Below are 26,835 nucleotides of genomic sequence, written 5' to 3'. Positions count from 1 at the left end.
ACGCGCTGGGAGCTGCCGTGCTGTCGCTTTGTGTCCTGCCGTTACGTAATGCCGCCGGCCTGCAGTTCGGCTGCGGAGCATCCTATTCTGGGAGAAAAATCCGGGTGAGAAGCCGAGCGCTGCGTCGGAAACAAGAGCTGACATCCCTGTAACGGCGTCCATCTCCAAATGTAAACCGAAAGTTGCCGGAGCGTTGCGTTCGGCTTGTCGCAGAGGATATCCTGAATACCCGTTAGACAAACACGGCGCCAGGTGGCCGGCGGGGGGGCCGGGGCTGCGCACGGAGGATGCGCGGCCGCGGAGACGCCGCATCCGCAGAGCCGCGCCGACAGCGGGACGGAGGTGAGTGCGGGACGGCGCGGCTCAGGGCTGGGGCTGTCGCCCGGTTTCCTCCGGCTCCTCGCCGACAGCGGCGGGTTGTGCTGCCCTCCGCCTTGTAGCGCGGGTTATGTGTAAAAAAAGGGCAATTTTCTCTAGGCGGCAAACAGCGGTTCGGGCTGTGCGAGGCTGCCTCCTGCAGAGGCTGACGGGGATGTGCGGTGCCTTGGAGCCGCGCAGGCGAGAGGGGAATATTGCCGGCGTTGTTTTTTTCAGCCATTTTTGCCTCGAAGTTATTGCAAGGCTCCTGGCGAGAGGCGGTGGAACATCCTGACGTCTGGTGCGGGGAAATCGGGCGGCCAAAGGAGGGGGGTGGGGGGGGCGAGAGGGTCTTTGTTTGGTTAAGAGATTGGGGATAAGCGTTGTAATCTTAGTGTGATGGGAATCTGAGCATTGGGAACCAAATGCTCTGAATAAAATTCAATCTGAGAAAGTAGTGATTAGTTTAATTTTATTTTTGTGTTTAATTAAGTTGTACATTGTAGCCGTCTAGTGAAAGGCATTCAGGGGAACCAAATGAACCCTCTCTGTTTCAGGTGGGAAGATGATGTATGTGCAGTAGGCAGCCTCTTGTCTTATGGCAGAAATAAAGCCATGATGGAGATTGTTCTGCTGTTCCCACTGCTTGGTTTTTCAGGCAGAGCAAGCGTACAGCTTGGGAAGCATCTCCCATCTGAAGAAGGATTCATATTGAGCCCAGAGATTTATAAAACAGCATAACAAACACATATGTGAGGGGAAATCAATTTTCATTAAATGAAGCGGTGGATCCATTTTGTTTGCAGTGGCCGCCTAATGAGCACTGCAGGGAAACACAGAGTGGAAAGACAGATTTGGGCAATTCACAGTTCTGTTTTTCCTTTTCTGAAGGGAACAAGCTTTTTGCCGTTCCCCTTTGTCCCCCACAGACCTTCAACTGACTCTAGAAGCTGGGGGTGACAAGCTGTGATGTATAGTAATAAGAGGAGAGTTATTTCCACTTTGTTTTCACTACCATTTCTAATCAGATTCATTTATTTTTCCCAGGTTGCAGTTGGCTATCAGGATGGCAAGCACCCTGCTTGGTACCAGTATGTTCCTGCTGCTGTTTGGGTTGGCCTCGGCATACAGCCACAGCACCAGAACTCCAGACAGGGTCTCTGAAGCCGACATACAGAGGCTGCTCCATGGGGTGATGGAGCAGCTGGGCATCGCCCGGCCCCGTGTGGAGTACCCAGCACACCAGGCTATGAACTTGGTGGGCCCACAGAACATTGAAGGTATCTGGCTTCTTCTGCTTATGGTGAATTTTTTGGTATGCTTTAAAAGGAATTATCACTTTGCAGATGTATCTATGCAGAATATCCCAAGCTCAAAATCACAGGCTTCTGCACCGTGTTGTTGTCCAACGTCTGCTTTTGAATCAGCTATCTTTCACCTTTCCTATGATGAGGGCTGAAGAAGCAGTGGTTTTCTATGTACAAGCTTTGTAGAAAGAACTACATTATCTTGGAAATTACTGATCTCTTATACCTCATAATAACACAATTTGCCGAATTCTTCCTTAATATTGAATATATCTATATCATGTGTATGTTTCACATTACACAAATGTAAGCTGTAGGCCCCAGATCTCATGGATTTTTTGAAATATTTGAGGACCACAGGAGACCAAACATTTGCAATGTTACGAAAGGTAAAGGGAGAAACCTTACAGAGGGGGATTGGACATTTCCCAGGGGTCTCTACAGCATCAGGGGAAGCACAAGCGATCTGGTGCTCTGGGGGGGGGGGGGGGAAGGAGGAGGGAAGAGCACAGCTGCCCATTTCCCTGCTATGTAACAATAGCACTTGAAGACTGTGTTGCTGTGATGAATGCAACAGGCTCAGGTTCATTGTTTTGGACAGTTTTTCTGGTCTCACTTTCTGCATGTAAAGTTTCCTTGGAATCAACTAACTTTCTAACTATGCAAACCATCTGAAACATCTGGCTCAAATGTTAGGGTATTAGGGTAATACTGCAAAATGCATTGCTATTTGAATTGTAATGAACTGCCCTTACTTTGGGATTATAGCAAAATGTTGAAGGTATGTAACTCAGAATATTGTTGTTAATATGCAAACATCCAAACAGCAGAAAATCTCAGCCCTTCTCTTTCTCAACACAAAGCCCCTTTCACAAAATGTAGTTGCTTTGAAGTTCGTAGAAAGTCAGCATCGATTTTTTTTCTAATGACTGTCCTCACCGAAGAGATAGAATTGCCCTAATGAAGGCTGAGGAGAAGATAAAACCCGAATGTGCATTTCTACACGATCACTGCAGACCTAAATAAACTTTCATCTCTTTCTGATTTTCTGCAGATTTAAATGAGAGAGAGAGAGCAGGATAAAGAGTAATATTTGGTCTGTACTATTCCCTCCTTTATTAAGGCTAATGTGCAGAGAAACAGTCTGGTAGTTTTGGCAATGTTGGGACAGTTTCTGGTAAAATTCTAGTAAATTTCCTTTCCATCTCTCTCTTTCTCTCCTTTCCCTTTTCCTGTTCCTTTCCACTTTGGAAGTGTAAGAAATAGCAAATCTCTGACTCTTGAGTTTTTTCTATATGTAGATACAAACATGTGTGTGTATATGTATGCATATATATATATATATATATATTTTTTTTTTTTTTAAAGTAGAGAAATTGAAACAGATATGTAAATCTAACCTTCACGTCAGACATTTTTCTTCATCAGTTCTTCTGCCATAAGTTTTTCAGATAGCACCCACTTGCCGTTTTGTTGTTTTTTTTTCTTGTGGTTTTAGTCTGCCTGTATGGAGAGTTACAGAGCCATCTGCTAAAACAACAGATTAGGAGCTGAAGAAAAAAACACTTCAGAATGTTTCAAAAGTGTTAATTCCAGTTATAAAGTTAATATGATCTGTCATTATACATGATATTTTCTTATCTTGCCTTTTTGAAAGGTGCATATAATTCAGTAAATATTCACTGAGAATTTCTTTTTAATATAGTCTGTGCATTATTGAACAATTAATCCAACAAAACTAGAATTTTGTTCTCTCCAGTGATTTTAACTATTACCTTAAGAAAGACTTTAGAGTTAACAGTATTCTATTTTATTCTCTTTGTATATTTATTTTTGCATAGTTTCAGTGAAAACTGCAGAGTGGGTTGGACTTTTAGGTTCTTCTTTGGAAACAAACTACCAGCATGGTATGGTGAGATCCAAAATAGTCCAGTTTTGCAAGAAATGCACAATAGTCGTACAGGTGGTATATGTCTGAAAAGCTGCATTTGTGACCCACCATCTGCCCACTGATCCACCAAAGCCACGAGACTGATGCTCACTTGTGCATCAGGTGCCATGTGGCCATCACACAAAGACTAGAACTGAGCAGTGGCACATGAAGCTGCAGCTTGGGTTGAGACGTGGAAGCCGTGAAGACCGCGTCTGCAGTGCTGGTGTCTGCCAGCTGGTGTTGGCTGGCAGTGGCATTGTCTGATTGGTAGAGAAAGACCCTGTAAGTAATATTTCCAGAAGTACATGTAGCAATGGTAAGTGATTTATGGTTGAGCTGAGGAAGAGACAGCTGCATGTGGTTTTAGATGGCATCCGTTCATGTTCTTAGGGGCACGCAGGTGGGCTTTGCCTAATGCAGTAATGGGATCCTCACTGGCTAGTGTATGCAAGTACTCTTAAAGATCTACAAGATAATAGGAGGAAAACTAGGAGATAAAGAAACGAAGAAAGAGAAGGGCAGAAGTTCTGTAGATTCAACAAAAGATGTCAGTGGAAGTTTTCTCTTTAGTTCGAGTTGGAGAGGCGGGGACTGGAATACTTCATGGCAAAATAGGATTTTCATAAAGAACATCATCAGTAGCAAAACAGTAATTCACTAACTGCTCTCATGAGATGCTGTCTTCAGTGGGAATTTTTGTGAAAGTAGTGGAAATGGTATGAAAGTGGTATTATCTGAGAGAAGTTCTGAGCTGCCCAGAGTGTTGACGTCCGTCCATTTTTCAGACTGCAGTTTGCAGTGACCAATGTGGACAGTTAAAAGATGGCTCATCGCATGCCGGTGTCATCACCATCAGCCCACAGATTGTTCTAGAGCGCATCTGTTTCTCATTTTGACCAGATCTTGCACCTCAGGAAAAAAAAAAGGAAACAAAGTTTGCCACTCACAATTTAATAAATTTATTGTGTTATTGCAGAAAATTGTTCTGAACATGTTTTTCCTAACAAAATGTTTTTGTCAGAAATTGCACCACCAACTCTAGTGTACACCCACAGCTGTGTTGATAAGTGTGCATGCCATCAGTTTCAGCAAAGCCAGGATTCCAAAAGATTTCCAAAAGTCCAACATTTCACCGATTACATGTGTACTCTTGCAAACGAGGTGCTGTCAAGAAAAAATAAGTTGTGTAGCTTTGGAATTTGGAAACAAATTTAAGCTGCCATAATATAGACAAGTTTATGCTAACTGCCTTATTATAATGAAATGTTTTCAAATTTCTGAGTGATTATCATCATAACCTTTTCCAGCTGAATAAGAGCTTAATTTTATCCATAAAAATGCTATTGCTGTTAGTTCATAAACAGGTTTCCTAATTATGCCCATTTTCCATTTCTGGTATCTACATTTTTTTCCAATGTTAATCATGATATTCTGACTTGAAACACTGTTTTTTGGTGGTTTTAAGAAACTGTATATGGTCTTTTTTTCCCCCTAAAAAAGTTTAGGGCTGACTTGGCAGTAGTCAACACAGTCACAAACTTGCTGAGCACCAAGGATAGCTAGGAGATGGATGAGTTTCAGAAAATGCATTCATCTTTGCTTTCCCTTTGCAGAATGACCAGATAGTTTACTTCCTGATGGACAAAACCAAACCAAACAACCAAAAAAATCAACCAACAAACAAAAAAAAAACAGCAATACACAACTTGTTAATTAAAAAGAGAATTTACTGTCTTTTCTTATATTGAAGCCAATAAATACATAGAATTATAGAATTGTTCGAGTTTGAAGGGACCCTTAAAGGTTCTCTAGTCCAACCTCACTGCGATGAACAGGGACACCCATAGTTAGGTCAGATTGCTCAGAGCCCCATCCAGCCTGACCTTGAATGTCTCCAGGCATGAGGCATTCACCACATTTCTGGGCAGCAACCCCACGCTAACTGCTGTAATTTCTATAGTAACACTCTCTCTCTCTTTGTTACTTTATCTGATTAGAAATAGCATGGCAGAGGCTGAGCAATGCTGCATAGAGAAGTGGAAAAAACCCAAATCTAGAAAATCAAGCTGGTATTTAATGAGTAACTGTGTTTCTGTGGTTACTATTTTGTTTTTTTTGTTTTTTTTTTGTTTTTTTGTTTTTTGTTTTTTTTTTTAACTAAAGTACTGCATGAGTAACGTTATACAACATTCAGATTTCCTATTGAGAATAGCGGGGCTGCATCTCTGTTAACATCGAAGAATAAAATAGATGCCTTCAGCATTTCAAAAACTGAAGCTTTTTTTTTCTGCCAGGCAGGGAGATTATGGAGCAAGAGACTGCGTTGTTTTCTTTTGCTTTTTTTGTGTGCTTATGAATGGTGCCATTTTGTCGGGGGCAGAAGGGATGGAAAGGTGGACATATGTGTGACTCTGATGTCAGGACTCTGACAGCAGCAAAGCATTAACATCTCACTTAAACACACGGGGGCACCAGGAGTCCAGCTCGGGCAGTTCGTAGCGCTTCAAAATGGTAAGAGAAGTCTTTTAGTGCGGTAAAAAGTCTTTCGTTGCCTCTCTGCCTCTCTTTTGATTTTTTTGTTGTTGGTTTTGGTTCAACTTTGTAGTTTTGGTTTTATTTCTTAGAAACTTGAAGAGCGAAAGAGTCACGGTACTCTAAACTTCAATGAAAACATTGAAATAATGTCTCCTAAATCCTGATCTTTTGTAGAAATATGAAAATATGATGTGTCTTTGGGAACATAGAGTTCTTTACTCTTGCAGAGACTGCGTATAGCAACTGAGAAAAGGAAGGCTTTTGTTTAGTTATTTTTGAAGGGAAATATATGCTTGTTTCTGTTTCGGAAAAAAAGAAGGGAAAAAAAAGGAGTTAGTGTTTGCCTGATTGAGGTGATGAAACTCTAAGAACCATTACCTTAATATTTTTACTAAGAACTGACAGTACAGACTGTTCAAATGGCACTTTGCACAGAATATGCTTTCTGAAAAATCATGCAGTATACTCACAGATGTTAATAACTTCTATTCAGTTTACATTTTCCTAATGAGAAAATTAAAAGGGACATTGCTTGCTTGCCTTGCTATCCGCCCTGCAATGCACCTACGAGACTGCCACTCACTTCCCAGGAGGACACTGCAATATTCTCACCTGAGAGATCCCCAAACTTTTGCTGGTGAAGGCACTTTGCAAAGCTAACGCAGGAATGGCTGACCACCACCTACTCGCTTTTTGGCTGCTGTGTGCTGTGCTTGTACCGCAATGCATTTGTGTTTCCTTGGGTGATGAGGCGCAATATGCACAGGCAGTGACGTGTGAGCACCCTATCAATGCACATGGCCACATTATGGCTGCATTCTCCGTGCTCTGTTTGCACCCCCCTTGCCAGCAGCCAGTGTAGCAGTGCCAGCGCTGGGCTGGCTCAGTGCCACTGCACTAGAGCAGACCTCCCACAAGCCAGTAGGCTGCCTTGGGGCTATTTTGCAGTGTCAGTTTGGTGCAGAGGGACCACACAATAGCTCGGGATTTGGATTGTTGTATCTGTTCTTTAGAGAAAGTCCTGCTGCAGCTCAACATAAAGTTACATTCACAGTGGGTCATCTTCTGCTGAAGCGCACAAGAGCTTCATCAAACAGTGCGTTATGGGTCTGACATTGAACAAACAAAATTGATCCTCAGCATCTCTCCAAGAGTCCCTGCCCTCAGGGATTTGTAGTTGTTCTGTTTTCTTTTCATATTACTGAAAATATCCAGCAAATATTACTTCAAAATTTAATATGGGCATTTTGGATTTGTAATGTAAATTGGTAAAGCTTTTCTATATACTAATTTGTACAGGCTTTACTGAAAATGCTTACTATTTTCTTTACATTTTACTCCCAGAATTATGATGTCAAATATAGCCAGAAATATGATATTGGGCTGTGGTGCATGCGCCAGGAGAAGCAGTATGGAATGCTAATTCTGTATTTAAAAGTTAGGAGCCAAATGATAGCAGTGCTTTAGAGTGTGTTTTCTTCATCTGAGCAAGTGATGCAACAGAGTTCTACAAAGAAATTGCATGTGAAATGGATTATAGTTGTAAATTCGTAAACAGGAGAAAAATGAGGTCCGGTGATTTATTTGTTCTTTATTTTATTAAAGAGTTAGAAAGTTTGGCCCATAATATCATGGTTTAGGAGGGAGTGGGGTGTCACTACACATCCCTGTTCTGGATAACCAAGAAGATAAAGTGACCTCTGCTTTTGGAACCTCAAAAAGCCATCTTCAGGGGGTAATTCCAAAAGACAAAGCAGGTTGAGATGGGACCCTCTGGGGCAAGGCAGGTGCCAGGTCTGTGGGGACTGAGGTAGATTTCAGGTACCCAAAGTTAATTAATAAATTAGAATGAGATTATACAAATGGTTATGCAGCAAATTATGTATTTTAGATGCGGATAGGAGGAGATTAACTGATAAGAGAGATAAGAAATCTGAGAAGGTGAAAAATGACAGCTCCTGGTTATCTGATGCTTTGCAGTACACTGTTTTCTTGTGTTGGAAGATGATATGTAGAAATTTAACACAAGATTATAAAATCTTATGTATCAATGAAAAATGCCCAGAAGTGTTTAAAAATCTGTCAGTGAAGATTAGTTAAATTATGATGAGTTCTTGTATACTAATATTTTTTCCTGCTTGTTCTTTCTCATGAATAAAACAAGTTTTTGGGTGCATTTATTAGGATTTATACCTTTTTGTAATTGTTCTCACATCATGTGCATTTCCCCTGCTTCCATATGGATTTTGAATTAACTTGCAGTAAGAAAAGATTCTTTTATTTATTTAGTTCTATGAAAAGATATTATAAACTTCTGGACAAAGAGGAGATTCTTGCTTTCCTTGGTTGTGGTGCAGTGTGCAGCAGATAAGATCTCTGGCATGCTCCAGGGGTTTCCAAAACTATTCTCCTTGCGCTTCCCATTGTGCATGCTTTCAGCAGTGCCCTCATAGCTGCTTAGGGAATGAACGAGGGGCAGAATGTTCCTGGCCTCTGGGCAAGTGTCTGAAAGAAGCCAATTCCTCCCACAGGGATGCACAAGTGCGGCAGGTTGCTGGCCCAAGTCCCTATCACAGTGCTGAAGAGCAACATTTGGCCTGCTCCTACCTCTGATTACTCCAGTGGGTGCCAATGCCTGGGTAGGTTGGCAGTGAAGGATTTTTTGGACGTCTCACAGAGCCAACATCAGTGCCAGTAAATAAAGTGCCTCTGGTCTTTATTTGGCACAACTGCATTCATAGGAAAGAAATAGCATCCTGTACCTCATGAGATAAATTAGGCCATCTGCTTCCTCTCTGTTTCATAAAGTCGTGTGCCCCTCACAAGGTTTTTGGCAAGATCACTCTATGCCAGGTGCAGGTGTGTGCTGCTTCCTGGACATGGCCCTGCTGATGATGCACAGAAGCTGGAAGCCAGTGTGGACTGCCTGCTGCTGCAGGTTGCACTTCATATAAATAGGAGCTTATCTACATGGTGAAGTGAGAAAGCTTTCTGCTCAGGGTGCGGGGCAAATTAATATCACCATTACAGGACTGCTCAATTGAAGGAGATGTAAGATTTCTTTTGTGCTCTGTCAACAAGTGAGCAGCTGGATATTTGTATTGTCTTTGCAATTTGAGTAATGACTAATAATGGCATATAAGCTACTGTCATAAATTCTTTGTGAGAGAGGCATGGGCGTTGCTTTGTCCCAACTATTTCACAATAAAAGCATTTCATATATTAATTATTTGTACTGTTTGTAATTAAAATATGGGATAAAAGTGAATCATTCACTGGAAATAAGATCAGTGATTGTGTGATGTGTGTGTTTAAAGCTTTAGAAAAGACATTGAAAGAAATGTGTTCCTTTGCAGAGAAAAGAAAAAACAATCTTTTTTGTACCATTAGGGAGAGGAGAAGCTGACTCCGAAATTCAGGATACTTGTGCGAGTACAGCTGTAGTTTTCTTGGGTTTTGCTCTTGAATGAGTAGGGAAGTTGGCTAGGCTTGCGGTTTCCCATTCTTGATTCTCCTGGGAGAGCTCTTCTACCTGTTCTTTAATTTAGCCACTACTTTGGAATGGAGAAAATGTGATCATTTACAATTTCTTCTTTGCCTCTATTTTCTGACCTTTAATAAGTCTCAGCAACGAAGTGTGGGACTCTCTTGGATGAAGCTAGCTGAAGATGCAGGGGAAAATAGCACTAGGGGCTTTAAAGATTTTGGTGATGTTGGAAAGGGTAAGGAAAATGAAAATGTGTTGCTTGCTTTTTTTTTGCTTTTGGGATTTTTTTGACAGTTTGAATTAACCAGATTAAATGGTGAGGAGTCTTGCAGTTAAGAAAAGAATGTTAGAGGCTGGTGTATGATTTTAAGATGCAAGAGCATCAGAAAGCACACTGGCACATTTACCTTTGATTAGGGATGAGACATCCCTTTTGAACCACACAGTGACACAGGGAAAGTAGACAGAGCAGAGTGGTTCATATCAAAAGTGCGGGATGGAATGGAGAGCTAACAGAAGGAAAATGAACTATCTCTGGATCAGAGAGGGCTCACTGGAAAAGGTTCTGAAGATTTTATCAGTGATAAGAACTAATAGTCTAGATTAGCAAAACATTTTGCACACTAGCAAAGGCGATAATGTATCTCTATTTAACATTTTTTAAAATATCACTGATTAACTCACAGCTGAGAAATAACAAAGCTGAGATGCTCTCTGCTGGAGTTCTTGGACAGGTCAGTTTGCTTCGCACACCTAGTGAAATGCAAGATGGCTGCAAATAGCTGCCAGGAGTCTCCCCATGTGAAGAATTCCTCTCCAGCAACACATTTCATTGTCTATTATTTCCTGTACTCACCATTGTGGAGGAAAAATGGCAAAAAGTTGGACATGTCGGACGGGTTTTGTATACTTCATCTCCTGATAGCCCACAAGAGCCTCACACAAGGGGAGAAGGTATGGCAGTCCTGCCTTGCAGCTTACAGTTCTTGGAGCTTGTGCAGATCAAGATGGTAAGAGGAGCACTTCTCACTCAGGGGAGTGTTTCCTCATGCATCTGGGGAGGGCTTGGCTACTTCAGGAATCTGCTCCTAAATGGATGTTTAAGAGCAAAAAGTGAAATCTAGGACAGTGCGCATTATTCTGCTAATAAAAAGTCTTAATTTGGTACCTGGCATATGTTTACTCACAAGTGACACTCAAAATCAGTTCTATTTTATTTTCCTACACTGATTAGCCAAACCACCTCTTTTCTGCATTTATAAATGGGGTAAATTTTTCTATACAGTGATGCAGGAAACTGTTCTATTCAGACTGAAAAGGAAGCATGCCCCATTATTTCTCTTAAAATGTTCTATAATCGTTTTAAATTTTTTGAAAACCCATTCTCTGGCTTTGTTAAAATGGCTTTTTCGGAGAGCAGGGCTGGCTGATTGTATTCAGTGTGAAGGATTGCTTCTGAGAACAGATTTGATCAGTTGTTTTTTGTTTCCACTAGTAGCAGCAACCAGAATTTCAGCTTTTCCATCAGATCTGTTTCATCAGGGAAAGTATTTAATACTGGCATGAGACTGCTTACTCCTTTCCCCTTTATTTCTTTCTCCTTCCCCTCTTTTTTTTTTTTTTTTTTTTTTCTTTTTTCCTTCCAAGAGTGCAGTGGTTGTGTTGTCCTCCTATACACATGAATAGTATTGCTACTACAGAGATATGAGCTGAAAATGAAAGCACTTGAGATTTTCAGTCGTTCCAAGTATCTCCAATGGCGATGACATCGGCAGTTGGTGAGATAATCAAAGAGGTCTCCAGAATTGCACGAATGCAGGGATGCATTGATCCATGTTTTCTTCTTCACTCTGCAACAGTTCACAGCCATTATCAGATGGTGGCTGTGTGTATGCATATCTTTTAAATGAAATTCAAAGCTGAGTTATGACAATACAGACCTCAGTCTAAAAGACCTAAACTTCCGGATTATCCTGTAGGGAGCTAAAATAACCACATGCTTTCAGAGACATCCCAAGCACAAAAGGGAGTGCGTTGCTTTTTTTTCTTTTTTTTCTTTTTCTTTTTTTTTTTTTTCTTTCTTTTTTTTGCTAATATGCACAAAAACCAGTTCATATGAGAAGTAAGCAGAGATGGGAAAAACATAGGTCTCTCCAGTCTGCTCTTTCTCATTACAGGAGTGTTCTCTGCATGATTCCTCTGGGTTTCTCTAGTCTGGTTTCAAATAGTTCATCAGTGGTGTCTCTCATGCTGCACTTGGACAGGGAATTACAAAAAGTTCCTCAATATTTAGTCTTCTTGTCTTTTTCCTTCAGTCTCTACCTCGAGGTTTGGTCCCAGTTCAAGAGAGCCATCTCATGCTATTTTTTACATGGCAGTGTATATGTTTGTATTACAATGTTTTGACTTGTTAGCTGCCCGTGTGTTTAATTCTGATATGTTTCTTCAGATCAGTAACATCACAATACCCAAATTAATGCAGCTTGTGCATTACCGTACATTATACTCCCATTTGGTATATTCATAGCATTTCATTTTTATTATTGCAGTCTTGGCTTAGTGTGCTATTTATCACAGTTAATGAGGAATGAACTTCACTAATGCTATTAAATCATTCAAGTGTGCTAAATTATGGCACCAGAGCAGGTGCTATTGTCTCCAGTTCTTTCGGAAAGAAGGGAAAAACCCTTAAATGATCCTGAACATTTATACCTAAAGGAAACAATCCTTTATATTAATATAAAAAGATTGTTTTGCACTCAGTCAAAGGGATTCTTGGCAGTCAGTTTAAACTTGCATGTATATATAGCACACTGGAGCCTGCTAAGTACCTCTGTTTTCTTTATGGATGGAGCTTTGGTGCCAAGAGGTCTGCACCACATGCAAGGATAGATATGCTTGCATCTGATGGATTGTCCTGTAGCGAATCACATTGTATATAGGATGTTCAAACATGTATTGATTATGTGGTTCTCTCGTTTACAGCAGAATCATAATCTGATGCTTTTAAGTACAGATATGCAATCAATCTTCATGTGAAGGAGCTCAGTACAAAAGAAAAATTTTATGCTATACACTACATGTTTGAGTGACATTAGATTACATGTATGTTATACGATTTTTAATGCATAACCATAGCATGACTGTGAATCTATACAGTTCTTACAAGCATCATCTTTGTGTTGATTATAAACTGTAAACGTATGATAAAGTCATAACAATTTTCTGGCTTTAGTGTCAGGTCTTGTGGCCGGCTATAAGGGAGAACCTCATATAACACAGTTGCAAACAGTTTTAACAGGACTACATCTATGTTTGTGTAAAACTTACTTTCAACATCGCATTGCAAAATAAGAAACTTGTATTTAAAGGGAAAAAATAGGCAAATAAAATTGAAAGACATATGCTTATACACTAACTAGTACTATAATGCCAACTTCCAATTGGTCATTTGCAATTTCCAAATAACTTGACAGAACTAGTACTTCTCAGTGTAGAAATGGATGTGAAATTTCTTAAGACTGCCTAAAGTTAGCAGTTTCTGAAAGGCAGAGTTTTAGCTTACAACGCTTAGCTGCATATAGGATGCCGTTTATGCAGGTAGTATTTATTGTGACTCAGAGCAGGAATGCCTGAGTTCTTCTGGAGGAGATGCATTTTGAGAAGCTTTGGTCCTACCTTTTGGATCTATGAAAGTTATATAAATTGAAAATAAGGTTTTATAGTGATCAGACAGTGATCATGCTACTTACCCTATTTTATCTGCGCTTACTATTTAATTCACGTTTTCCCATTGTACGAATTCCTTTTCTTCTCATTCATTGTTACTGGAGTCTATCAGGGGGCTGTGTGTTGCTACTTTTCCGTATCTGGAGTTGTACAATGTGTTGCTCTGCCATTACACAGCTGTCTCAGTGCTCAATAGCCACATTAGCTGTTGCAGCGTGTGTGGCATCTGTTTTATGGCAGAGCAAAAGCTCATACTTGAAACTAAGTTTTCATTTGTCTAAAATTCAAAAGAATGCTCTACAATAGCATTTAGAAAACTCCTCAAGCAGCTGGGCTTCACTTAGATACTTAGATACATTTGACCAGTAATGTGTGCACACAGAACAACCTTGAGCACATGAGTAATTGTAGAAAAGAATAAAGAAAGATTGGCCTGAGCTTGCTTCCCAGACCTCTCATGGAAGTCACAGTGGAGGAGTGCAGGCTGAGGTGCATGGGGAGGAGGAGAGCCACTCTGTCTTCTCCATTCCCACTAGCTGTGAGACACTGGTTGCATTGTGTTTGCCCAGGAGCAGGCAGCACCTCTCCTTGCCCTGCCCTGCGGGGTTATGGTGACTTGCTGCACTGCCACAGCATGGCACGTTGCTGCAGTGACCTTGTCATGGTGCCCGAGTCCCATAGGGCAAATATAAACGCATAACTCATCTGTTAAGAAAAAGTGCCAAAGGCACCAAAATGACCGCAGTGTAGGTGTGTGTACACAGGAATTCCATTAACAGTTTGGGCACTTTACCTCTTTTCACTAGGAAACTGAAATTTGTACTTAATAGGTGCTTCAATGTTAAAATATTTCTTTATGAGTGTATACAACAAAATTTGGTACAGTATCCTAGATTCCCTCCCATGACTGAATTTACTAACGTATTTCTAGGCTGTATGCATGGGACCATTTCTTTTTACGGTGTCATTAACTTGGTACAATGCTGTCTTACTGTATCTTCTTCATTTACTACTTGCGGCACTGAACCATAACATCATCAGTGAGTGAGGATGATTGTGAAGTAAACATTTTAATTTCTGTTATTGTCTCATATTCCTTTTTCATTGCATTTACTTACCTACAACTTGCATAGTTTAAAAATTGAGAAAATGAGGTTTATAATAAATGGCTGACTTTGTTTCCTAGATTCAATTCTCATTACCGAAGTCATCTGATTTAAATCATGGCCAATGTTTCAAAAACAGAGTCTTGAAACTTAAACTAGGATCTGTCTCCATTTAATTTTTTTTTTTTTTTTTTTTTTTTTTTTTTTTTAACTTGGTCTTATGCCTTTCATCTTGTAAAACAACTGTGTACAAATCTTTGCTAGGCGGAGCACATGAGGGTCTCCAGCACCTGGGTCCTTACGGCAATATCCCAAACATCGTGGCTGAACTGACAGGAGATAATATACCAAAGGATTTCAGTGAAGATCAAGGCTATCCTGACCCTCCAAACCCCTGTCCTATTGGGAAAACAGGTAATTCTGCCATGACCTTCACTTCTGTACGGGCTGTGCTGCTGGGCTTTCTGTGATATATTAAGCAGCACAATGCTTATCACCAGTGGGTGTTTCCTTTCATTCTGTATGCCAGGAACAGACCTGTAGAGCAATCAGGAGTTCAAGATGAGATTTCTTTTAATATGTGCACTTCCTGTACTGATATATGACTGCTAGAAAAGGTGTGGGGAAAGAAAGCAACCTGACCTTGGAGAAAAGATGGCAAGATTTATAACAACATCTTGTTCCTGAGGGAGTTCATTTTTAGGCTGGATCCTGAAAAAGTTATCGTTCTGTACAGATGAGGTTTACCCTTATTTTAGAGGCTTTCATTGTGCCAAGAGGAATGAAACTGTCTGCCCTGATCTCCAACCCAGACCATGAGTCAATATTTAAGATACCTTGGCTCCCATCCACATGGCTTTATAGCTCACTGAGGGTGCATCTGCGCCAAGAATTGGAGCACTGTGTGGCCGTACCCCAACTCATTACCAGTCAGCGAGCAGTGCAGAGAAGCTGGGGAAGGTGATCATGGTGCAGCACCTGGGATACCTGTGGGTCCCTGCCACACCTCGAGGCTGGATGCATCCACAGTGGATAGTGCTCAAGGACCTGGAAACAGCACTTTGTGTGCATGATATAGACATACCCTAAGGAAACTGATCTTTTTCCTGTTATTTGAGCCAAGGAATGATTTCCAGTACTGAAAGTAGTAGTAAAACGCCCATTGGCTGGAATTGGGAATGGGAATGAGCACTTCTTTTTTTGTCTCTCATTTTTTATTTGTGAGCTAAGAGATCTTTTCAAAATCTTTTCTGTTTAGTCTTCATTTACGTTCCTTGGATAATGCAGAACAGTTGGCTGTAGTTTTATTAAAACTGTTCTAACTAGCTTAGAATTGATTTAAAAAAAAAAAAAAAGTCATGGGAAGTTTTGCAAACAGTGTTTTTACATTTCATTCAAAAATACTAAAAAATCGAATAGTTTTCCCCACTTACTTCTATTACAGCCCATTTGGTAATATGACTATGTCTTTTCTGAAAAAACGTATCATCTTCCATTTGTTCAATGTAGCTGTTGTCTGACAGGTTGCAAATGATGGTTTTTAGGTTTCCTCACACACAGTAACATGCTTCTTAGATAAAGAAGAACATTTTTTGCTTGCCCATCCAACTTGTATTAGTGACCAGGTAAAAAAAAATAATAATAATAAAAGCATGGTTTCCAGAGAAATTACTTGAAAATCCCTTCAATTTTTCTTTCTTAAGTGAAATAAAGGTTGTTATTCAGAGTAATACAGTCAGACCTGAGCACAGGAGGAATTCCTCGAGAAGTGCGGTCTGTGCAGATAAACTCTGCCATAGGTATGCTGTGGGTGAAGATAGCATCTGCTAGGATTAGAGTAAAATGTTTTTCGGAGCCTTAAATGGAAATTCAAGTGGTGACTGTTAAAACTGTATTATGCATACAAATTACCGGAGGCCTTCCTCAATCAGGTCTGTGGATTTGCTTAATGGAAAACAATTTTTCCAGTCACTGTCTACACATGCACATTCCACAGCAGGAATACATAAGCCTCAAGCACTTGAGCTTGAAGACTTTTTGATTAGCAGTCACAGAGGGCAGACACATGTCCAGCTTCTCTTTGGGTAGAAGACACAAAGGCATAGACACCACACCGTGAGGAGATAATCCATGTTTCTGTTGTCACTTTCTTCTCTGTTGGGTTGGTTAACCCTGTCCCTTCTGAGACTGACACAGTTTTTAAGAAACTATTAAACTACAGTGGTTTCAGGGTTAGTTAACCTTCGTGGTTACTTTTGCCCTGTTTCTTACTAGTGATGGTTTTGGTGTTTTTTTTTTTTTTTTTTGCTTCCTAACGAGAAAAGAGAGAAAGGAGAATCCACTGGATTTAGAATAAACCTTACAGGATTACACTAATTCATTTTTAAGTCTAGTCTTGTCTGTTTCCCGTATCCAAGGGAAAAACAGTCCCTCTGCAAGTTTTTTACTAGATGATCACACAGGGACAGAAGAGATGGTCCCCTCTGGAATGTCTGTGCCTGCAGATGCAGCAGTTTGGCTGCCCCACAAAATGCTCTAAGTGCTGGGATCTGGTTGGCCATGGCTGGGAGCTGCTGGGGCTGCAGCACTTGATGCTGGCAGTGGGAATGGAGCCCCAACAGCAGGCTCTGCACAGAGGGCTGGTCTGGTCCTGAAAAGTTGCTTAAATAGTAAATAGTCCATAAGAAGAGTTCTTAAGAGGATATTATTCTTGATGTGATACTGTCTGCAAAATCATTACTTGTGATAAAGGAGGTTTCTTCACTCACTACATTTGCTACTGATCTGCAGAAACGGCCAGGGCATACAACTTCTGCTACATCATGTTTTTAAAGGTAACTTAAGACATGTAAACAATTCTCAGCCATTTTCAACAAAGTAGCAAGCCAGAAATGTAGCTCTACCAAGAGCTTCTTAGTGCAGGAAACTGCCTTTTCTTACTCATTTCACCATGAAATTCTAAAAGATTGCCTAAACAATTTCTACCACCTCCTGTGGGCATTAAAAAATGAAAATAGGATTCCATCCAAATCAGCAGAACATGCAGTTCTACGTAAAATTAATCTCAATCACTGATTTAAAAGAGAAACAAGAAGGAGAGAGAACTTGGAAAATAAGATTGTTTAGTTTTAGAGTTTCATTAAGTTGTATTCTTTAAAAAAGGTTTACGTACATCCTGACAAACTCTTTTCAAAAGAAACAGAGAAACAAACAACATAAATAGGTACTTTCCAGTTGTCCAGTTGCTTAGATTTTTTTTTTTTTTTAACTGCAAAACCACGTTTAAGAAGTTTGCTGCTAAAAGTGGCACAGTATTTCAAAACCACTAAACACAACACTGTGCTTTCTAATGTGCTTTTGCAGTGGATGATGGGTGCCTAGAGAACACCCCGGACACCGCGGAGTTCAGCAGGGAGTACCAGCTGCACCAGCACCTCTTCGATCCAGAGCACAACTATCCCAGCACCGGCAAGTGGGTGAGTACTTGTCTCTTGGTGGGTCTGCCGCATGTGGCCCTGGGCTTTGCTGCATGGGATGTCAGGATTCACAGGGAGCATAATGGGCTCACTGATGGTAGATCTGTCACCCTGAAGGGAGCTTCTCAGAAAGATGAACTGGCCTTTAAAAATACAGAAATAGAGGCTAGGAAGAAGGATTGATGAAAAGCCCATGGAAGCAGAAAATAGAAATCATTCTCTCATTATGTCCCAAAGCATGACAACTATGTATGTGCGTGGCAAATGCAGCAAACCACATTTCGAACTGCACTGCGCTGTAACCAAACTCAGTGCAGATTTTAGCACGAGGTTTCAAAACATAGCAGGGCCCCTGTGAGATCCTGATATACACTGGGCTGGAGCAGCCCTGGTATAGCAGTGGGTGCCCAGGTCTGCTTCATACCCCAACACCGCTCCCAGCTGCGACTTCCCCTTCCGCTGCTGTTGGATTATGTGGAACATCAGTGGCCCTTCCCAGAGCTATGTTACTGGATTTCATTGAAAACCTATTTTATGCATTATGTGCTACACTGAGGGCAAAACTCTTGCTTTACACATACAATACTTTAATAACTCCAGCTAGACTATTTCTGCAGGCTAGAGGCTCCAAAGAAAGCTCTGCCACTTAATCTTAGATTACATCAGTTGAATGTCCAATCCCAAATCCATCTTCAGGCGCCAGGAAAACAATAACAGTGATCATAATTTATGCTTCTAAAGCAAATAACGAAATCTCATTATGCATTATTACAGCACTTTTCTTAAGATTGCCCTAAGCCAGTGCTTTCTAAGCATGTATCGATAAATATACAAGTTTGGCAGCCTCTTCTTCTGCTGTAATTGTGAGACAGTGATTCATCATTCACAATCGAACCAGTGTAAGATTTATAGCCTTAATTACTTATGCGAGTGCTAAATTTCTGGAGAGAATCATGCCAAAAATCCAAATTTTGGAAACCCTCATTGCGTTCTAAGTAATTACTATCAAAGGTTTTCATTTTAAAAACACCAGATGGTGAACTTTATTATTTATGCCAGATAATGCTGTTAGTTTTCTTACTATTCAAAAGTAATTTACTTTCATAATGCCATTTTGAAGACTATAAAAACACTTCTGCAGATCTTTGGCCTGCAGCATGATTTCAGAATCAGTGTACGTACTGCACTGTCATCAGCAACCTATATGCTTAACAAATGATAGGTAATCACTAGTTTGATCACAAGAACATTGGCCTTTTTTTTTCATTTCTCCATCCATCACTGTTAATTTAGGGAAAAAACTACTCACACATGGATTTAAAAAAGAGCGTTAGGTCCCAAGCAGTAATCATATCTAGCTGTAGTGGAGCCAAGCCCAGATCTTTTTGATTAGAGATGAAACAGCTGGTAATGTACATGAGTAAATGTTCTGATGAAATCCAGGAGTATTGCCCCAGCTGCCTCCTCCTTGGATATCACTGCATGTTAGAAAGATTAGGAAATACAGTGATAGTGATTTTATGGCTGTTTTGGTTATTCTTCCCTCTCTGGAATAATAATTGCAGAAAAGCACTATAAAAATCAGCTATTATAAAGGTTTCATTTGGTCACCAACTCTGGTGTTTGCAAAGCTGGCGGACCAGTGCAATACCCAGTGTAATGTATTCCACAATGGTAAATAAGTTTAGAAGTTGTCTTGTGTAGCAAAGTGTGATTCCATTCAGATGCCAACCATCACGTGTAAAAATTTGCTAACACATATGAAGTTATGAATACATAAATCATGATAAATGTACACTGAGTAGGGAGAGGAAAGATACAGGAAGAATCCTTCTGTCTGGTGGAACTTTCTTTGTACCACTGTGTTCACCTCTGGGAGTCTGGGAACAGGCTCTGTTGATAGGGGAAGACACACAGCTTACACTCTTCCCTCCTTTCCCCTCACATAGAGAAGACCCTTCTTTATCCTTCATGTGCAGACATAGTGGAAACAGTAAGATGGGTCTCGACTCCAGTGTGCAACAACGATTTCTGAGATTTCAGGCTAAAGAACTTTTTTTCCCATCAGTTCAGACATTTTTGTGCAGGAGGCAGGTATTGTCCATTAGGGTCTGCCTTTTTTGTATTTTGCAGCTTGACTCTTTGAATGGTCTGAAGATGTGTTCTTGGCACCCAGAAAGATTTTCATGAAGATACTTGTATTGTAAATACACTTATTGTAAATAACTTATGTACAAATGAGGTTTAGAATGATTGAACCCCCAAGTGCCAACCAGTACCACATGTAGGGGTTAAAAAGAGGAAGGAAGTTCAGCTGTATTTTCTGACACCAGTATCAGTACAAATAGGAAATTAAAAGCAACGATATTTTTCAACAACACTTCTTTCTACTGAAGCAATGGATGAAATTTCAGTCTCAGGGTAGAAATAATGCCAGTTGTGCTTATCAGCTGCAGAGGAGGGAACTGGGCCAACATAAAGAGAGGCAAATAGGAAGCAGGGATAAAAACAGGCAACAAATTGAACTCCTTGTTAAAAGAAGCTGCCATCTCTGGCTTCCTAATTTTACTGAAATCCTGAAAGTAGTCACTTGCAGATTTCATTTTATTCCAGCTTCAGTTGTAATGAGCAATGTTAAGTGCATCTTACTTTGCTAACTGACATTTTAAAATATCTGGCTGGCAGTGGTGATTATTTAGGGGACTGCAGTGAGCCAGTGCCTCCCCCTTCAATTTCAGACAGTAGATACACATTGTTGAATTCAATGGAGTATGATTGGCGATATAAGTTGTCATGCTTGATATTCCTGATGGGCTGCACACTGGCTGATATGGGAACAAAAAACTGCTCCTGAAAGCATGCATCCTTGTAAATGCAACTTCCCTTTTCACTTTTTGCTTAATAATTGTGCAAGCCCGGATTTCAGAGTTGCTGATTGTTACTGACCTAAGCAAGTTTCCCTGACCTTAGAAGGATCAAAGAGTTGATCCTTCTGGCACTGATTGCAAGCATTTTAACTCCTGAGTTCTCTTCCTTAAATGCCCACTTCCAAGTACCTGGTAGATGAACAGGAAGCTCCAGGAGTGAGAACAAAGCATTGGTTCCTTGTGCCATGGCTGTTCCTGCAGCTCTGAAGCCCTAAAACGGGACAAGAGATCTCCTCCACAATCCGGAAGCCACATTTCCTTGCTGGCCATGCAGCTTGTTTCCAGCCGAGCTTTGTCTCCAGCTCCAGGAGATCTGTGCCTTCACTCCCTCTGGGCCCCAGGTGAAAGATGTAAATGGGGAGCCCTTCACAGTCAAATTGAAGCTGTTATGCAGTGGGATGTGTTTCTAGAATTGTGACATGCCATCCATTCACACTCGTTGACTGTTCTCCATAAGCCCATTCTCTTTGCACTACACGTAATGCTGAAAAGTAGGAGAAATGATCTTAGCACATTCCCAGGCAGGCAAGACCAATACCATCATCTTGAGCAGGAACGCTTCAATTATAAGGAATTTTCTGGAGTGATAGGAACATTAAATTAGTTAGTTTATTTATTTCAGCAGCAATATTTTTCCTCTCATTAAAAGTATAAATTCAAATAGTTTATGAAGAGGGGATTCAATGGTGCTTGGGTTCCTACAGAAAATGATTCACATGTCTGTGTTGAGTTTTTTTTGTTGGTTTTTTGTTTGTTTTTTTTGTTTTTTGTTTTTTTGTTGTTGTTGTTGTTGTTGTTGTTTTAAATGTTAAATTTATGTTTTCCCTAAGTAAGTTTGGACACATGACTAGCCAAGAATGTCTCCCTTGGCCAACTTAATCTCTGTTCCTTTTTGGCACAGTTCGGATAAAATAACTTAGGTTGGGCAAGAGATAGGCCTCGCGAATTTTGGGCTTAATGAACACAAGAAGTACAAAACAGACAATTTTGGCAGATTTCATTGTAACACTTGAAAATGTTTGTTTTTTCTCATATCAAGCTTTTGCAGAGGGTAGAAGTGTTTGGTGAATTTGTCTTGTGCTAGAATTACACTTTCTATTTATATAATCAACATTAGGTCAGTTGTTTATAACAGAATTAATGGTCTTGTTTATACAGTGTTCAGCTTTTATACATGTAACTCTTCTCTCCTTCCATTTTCAGGTTAGGGTATTGTTTTGTTTTTCTGCATGATACACAATTGAAGCAAAATGTGTTGAGCATGTGTGTGTTATTCCGGACTTTATTAGAATTCACTACTTGTATGAAATATAACAATATGTGGATGCGCTCTTATAAACCATGGTCAGAGGGGTTTTGTGCGTGTTTTTTTTCCTCATCATCATAACTTTCCTTTCTGCCAAGATGTTTTTGGCAGTTTTTAAAAGGTTTGCCATTAAAAATGTTATGGACCAAATGGTTTTTTTAAACTTTATTGAGGGCACTACTTAAACAAAGGAAGAGTTGGCTCAGAACTCATTTCAGCAGAACTTTGTTCTGGAAAGTGTTGATATCTGGAAAAGAATAAGCAAAGACAACAAAACAGTAGGAATGACACTGAAAGCAATTTTAAAAATGAATTAGAAAATCCCTTGTAAAAGGGAAGTATTTTTGCTTCTGTGCTTGTCACCTCAAGTGTACAGGAAAATGTACCAGAATTCAGAATACCAAAATGTACAGCATTCCCTGTCCCTATCCCCCTCCTCTTATTTATCTTTTTTATTCTTTTTTTTTCTTTTTTTAAAAATATTTATGTATTTATACTGCATAATACATGATGTGGAACTTCCAATCTATGTCATTATTTGAGCACATACTTATGATCCTTATTTGCTAAGCAAAAACAAAGATACAGTGCAGCACAGTAGCAAACTGCAGCTTTGCAATTGTTGATGAGCTTGACTGCTCCTGAAGAACTGCAAGTGTTTATTTCAGTTTTCCTGCTAACATTTTGGGTATGTTTATCTTTCCCGTAAAACTACGCACCCATCTAGACTTGCTTCTGAAAAGTTCACATGCCAGTATTTAATAGCAAGAGCAGTATCTTAGAAGAATGAAATGAATTTGATGGCTACATTTTTCTCCTCTTCCAGAGCAAGAACTTACTCTTTGAGAAGATTAACGGTGGTCCAAAAAGAAGAAAGAGGGTAACTATCAGAATAATTTATAGCTCCTTTATCTTCTAAAGTGCTAATAAGGATAAAATCATGCTGTTGAAATGAAGTTAGTCTAATGTGTCTGCATTACACCTCAGGTAGTTGTAAAGTCAGGAAGTTTCTGTGATAAACTGCTGCAGCTCCATGAAGTGCAAGATGTAATTTTCTACATAGCATGTTGTGTTCAGAAGCCACACTTCAATGCAAAGCATTTGTTCACAAACTTTGTATTATTTGTGGAGATTCAGATTGCATAAGCCCACTTGAAATTCTTTAAGTTTCTTTAAAACCAAATAAAATGTTTCCTATTACAAATATTGGCAAAATTAATCACCTCTTCTCATTCATTTCAATATTCTTTTGGTGTGAATAGCAGCAGATTTTGCTCTTAAGCCAATGTCATTCCATTAACTTGCACACCACGATGCAGCTCAGTGTTAAACTTCCAGCTCCATGTCCCACTTGCTGGTTAGAGCAGGAGGAGGGCATTCCTCACCTTGCCAGCCCCAGCACAAGGGAGGACGAGGTGAATGTTTTGGAGAATTTTTGCACTGTTCACACCACTGCATTCTCTCTTTCTTTTTTCAGCAGTGTTAGTCTGTCCTTTATCAAGCAATCCCTTCCCCACAGATTCTTTAGTTTTGCTGATGGTGTATTTTTCACAAGAAGAAAACCGGACTTTACATTAGGAAGCCTAACTCTCTGTCAAAAAGTAGCTTTGTAAAATATGACAGCACAGTTTATACTGCAAATTAAGTCACATTGAGTTGAAATGTTCGAAGTGCAAGGGAAGGTGATTTATTGACTGATTTATTTGTTCAGTTTGCTTCACTCTCAAAAGTAAACTTTTTGCCAGAAAGGGATGGGCTGAATTCTCACTGGTAGTAGACATGGTTTGATCATAAGTTAGTGATCTGCCTTACCTCAGTGTCTGCCTCCCACTTATGCTTAATTAATTTTCAAGTTTGTTAATAGAAAAAGTGTGGGCACCTTATTTTAAGTCTTAAGTAGAATTTACTCTTGAAACAGGAATATTTACTGCTCATTAAAACAGCATAATAAATGCAACACAGGCACAAGAAAAATGCACATTTTTTGTTTGCATGCTGACTGGTGTCATCAGACAGATACCAAAGGAATAATGGCTGAAGACACGATAGCCCTGCAGCCAGGGACAGCCCAGCATTTAGGAGATGAACCTTCACCTTCTTGCTTTGCAGCAAATATATTTTCTTAGCCCAGTGTATCATTTAGATGTAAATTTATTATAATTGCAAAAATTTCTCTATTATTTTGAGAGCAATACTGTAATGGTTACTTACGCTGCAATAAACAATTTGGAATTTTCACTGCATCAACAGATGGGCAGCATGGGGTGAGAACAGCAGAGTACTGGACTTGATTGCAAAGAGCCCACCTGCCCCTCCTCCTACCCCCTGTGCTCCTGTTGGTGCCCTCTTCACAGCAGAGCTTGCTGAGGATATCTGCTGCAACGGACTGCTCTTTGGGATCAGAACAGTCCCATTTTTAGACTAAAGCATGTCACATTTGGAGTTGGGTTGTCCACAGAGAGTGAAGGTGTTGTATCTATACAGTGCTGTGCAGGGGGACCACAGGATTATGCAAAACTACATATTCTGAGTTTATATACATATACTTACGTGGATACATATAAATATACATCTCCCCACACATATACACACCTATGTTTCTCGTATATAGTAAGTACATGTTTGCTATTTGCTACTGTGTCAATTATTTGCACTTTGCAGAGTAAATGAGGCAGCCCCCAGTGACTTCTAATTTAATCAGCGACTCTCCCTATGCTGAAAGCGGGCTCAAGCATACTCCCATCCATAAGCTGGGGTCCTCAATGGCTGACAGTTCTGTAACAACAGAGTTACATTGGTGTGGGCTTGGAGCTATGCACAAAGGTACTCAAGACCTCTGCTGCTTTGAGTTCAGCACAGCTGTATGGAATTAAAAAAAATTTATCCATATCAGCCAGAATTTATGCATTATATTTTGTGTTCTCTTTTGTCTGCTGGGGATTCATTTTTTTAATGTATTCTCATTCTCTTCTACTTTATTTCAAAAAGTAGCTAGCGAGTACCAGTCCAAAAAAAGACCAATTAATCTTCCTAAGAATCTTCAAATAATTCCTAGAAGTTTATGCAACAGCTGAATTTCACTAAATTAACATTAAACAGAACTTCTTTTAACAAACACAAACAAATTATTTACATGTGTCTTATTTTTAACAATTTAGAGCATTAAATTAGTGTTAGTTTTATGTTCAAAGATTTTTCCACATTCATTTCTGGTTCTTACTATTTTTCTGTTTTCACTTGTAGCAAGCAGAGCATTCAGAAACAATACAACAAAGCAAAAGGACTGCTCTGTGCTCTGAACAACCATTAACGATCTCTTCCCCAAATACAGACAAATCCAAGGGCTTAGGCACAAATAGAGACAAATCACAAAACTTTTCCCACTCTGACAGATAATTGAAAATAAATATTTAGTGCATTTATTAGGACTATATTACGTATGTACACATATATATATTTGCCTTATTATGAACTCACAGGTTTTAGTAAAAGAAGCATCTCAGGAAAAGTAGTTTCTAAGCTGCAACAGCACAATGAAAATCAGGCGATACTGGAAAAACTGCATTCCTCCAAAGTTTATAGTTGGAGAGGCAAATAATTTTTATTGTCATCAAAAAGCAGCACTAAATTTTTTGTCTATATCTGTGAAGAAGAGAACATATATTTGAATCTTGTTTACGCAGATACAGTGGGTATAAATAATACTTAAGTTTATTTTCAAGTTCTGCAAAATGGCTTGATACTTGAGAATACAAGTTAGCACATTTCATTTCATCGGCATAGACAAAATTAAAGCAGAGGCTTTCTACAGGACCGTGATGTCCAAACAGTATGAGACAAGGTCTGTTCATCTTCAGTCTCACATTGGGCTGCTTACATGGCGCAAAGTGAAGGCAGACCCTTGCCAGGGATCTTCTTTCCAGCATTCCCTCCTTCTGGCAGTGGTATGAGGCCATTTTCTATGCCAAAACCCTCACTTGGCTCTGCTTCTGGGCCAGCATTTCTTTTTCCTTTTTTATCTCTGCATCAAGAAAGGAAGCAAATACGGGTTTCCCAGTGAGGAGATGGGCTGAAAAAGAGACATCAGTCAAAGCTGCTGTGGTAACTATATTTTCTCCCAGCTTGAGGTCCACCAGGGAACAGTGATTTAAGCTGAAGTGTACCTGTATGCTCCCAATGAGTTTTGTCCTACCTTGAGGGCAAGGAGAGTAGACCTGCTATCCTTTTCCAGACCTAGGAAAGGAGGAACAGAGCACAAGGACAGTGTTATCTCAGCCTCTTTGATACTCAGGTCAGGCCTCTTCCACTTGCCTGCACCATGATGTAGCAACAGTTATTCTTACACAGTGGATTCTCATATATATACATATACAGTAAATTTTCATGTACACAGAGAAGTACTAGGAAAAAAAAAAAGCAAGGACTGACGGTAGATTTTCTTTGTGGGAGCAATTTCTTTTTCTGGTCTGTAAGTATTTGACAGATAAGAAATATATTCATACATCTACTATTCCTCATTACCTTTTCTGCATTTCCCTGCTTCTAATAAAGTATAAATAATTTAATTTTTTTTCAGACTGTGAACCCATATCTGCAAGGACAGCGATTGGACAATGTTGTAGCAAAGAAGTCTGTTCCACATTTTTCAGATGAAGACAAGGATCCTGAATAA

General features: G+C 39.9%; 1 protein-coding gene across 1 annotated transcript; it reads left to right on the top strand.

The window, feature by feature from the left end:
- Positions 1 to 287: 287 nt before the first annotated feature.
- LOC306948318 (neuroendocrine protein 7B2-like) lies at positions 288 to 26,835 on the top strand (the record flags this gene model as incomplete). The annotated part of the gene is made up of 6 exons (XM_079537893.1): positions 288 to 436; positions 1,405 to 1,637; positions 14,719 to 14,868; positions 17,818 to 17,930; positions 22,990 to 23,043; positions 26,740 to 26,835. 6 exons carry the CDS (start codon positions 288 to 290, stop codon positions 26,833 to 26,835), a joined length of 795 nt encoding a protein of 264 aa, XP_079394019.1.

The sequence above is a fragment of the Tetrao urogallus genome, assembly GCF_951394365.1.
Source record: "Tetrao urogallus genome assembly, chromosome: 6".
Classification (NCBI taxonomy): Eukaryota; Metazoa; Chordata; class Aves; order Galliformes; family Phasianidae; genus Tetrao; species Tetrao urogallus.
Note: the sequence above shows the minus strand (reverse complement) of the source record. Positions and strands in the feature narration are given on the sequence as shown.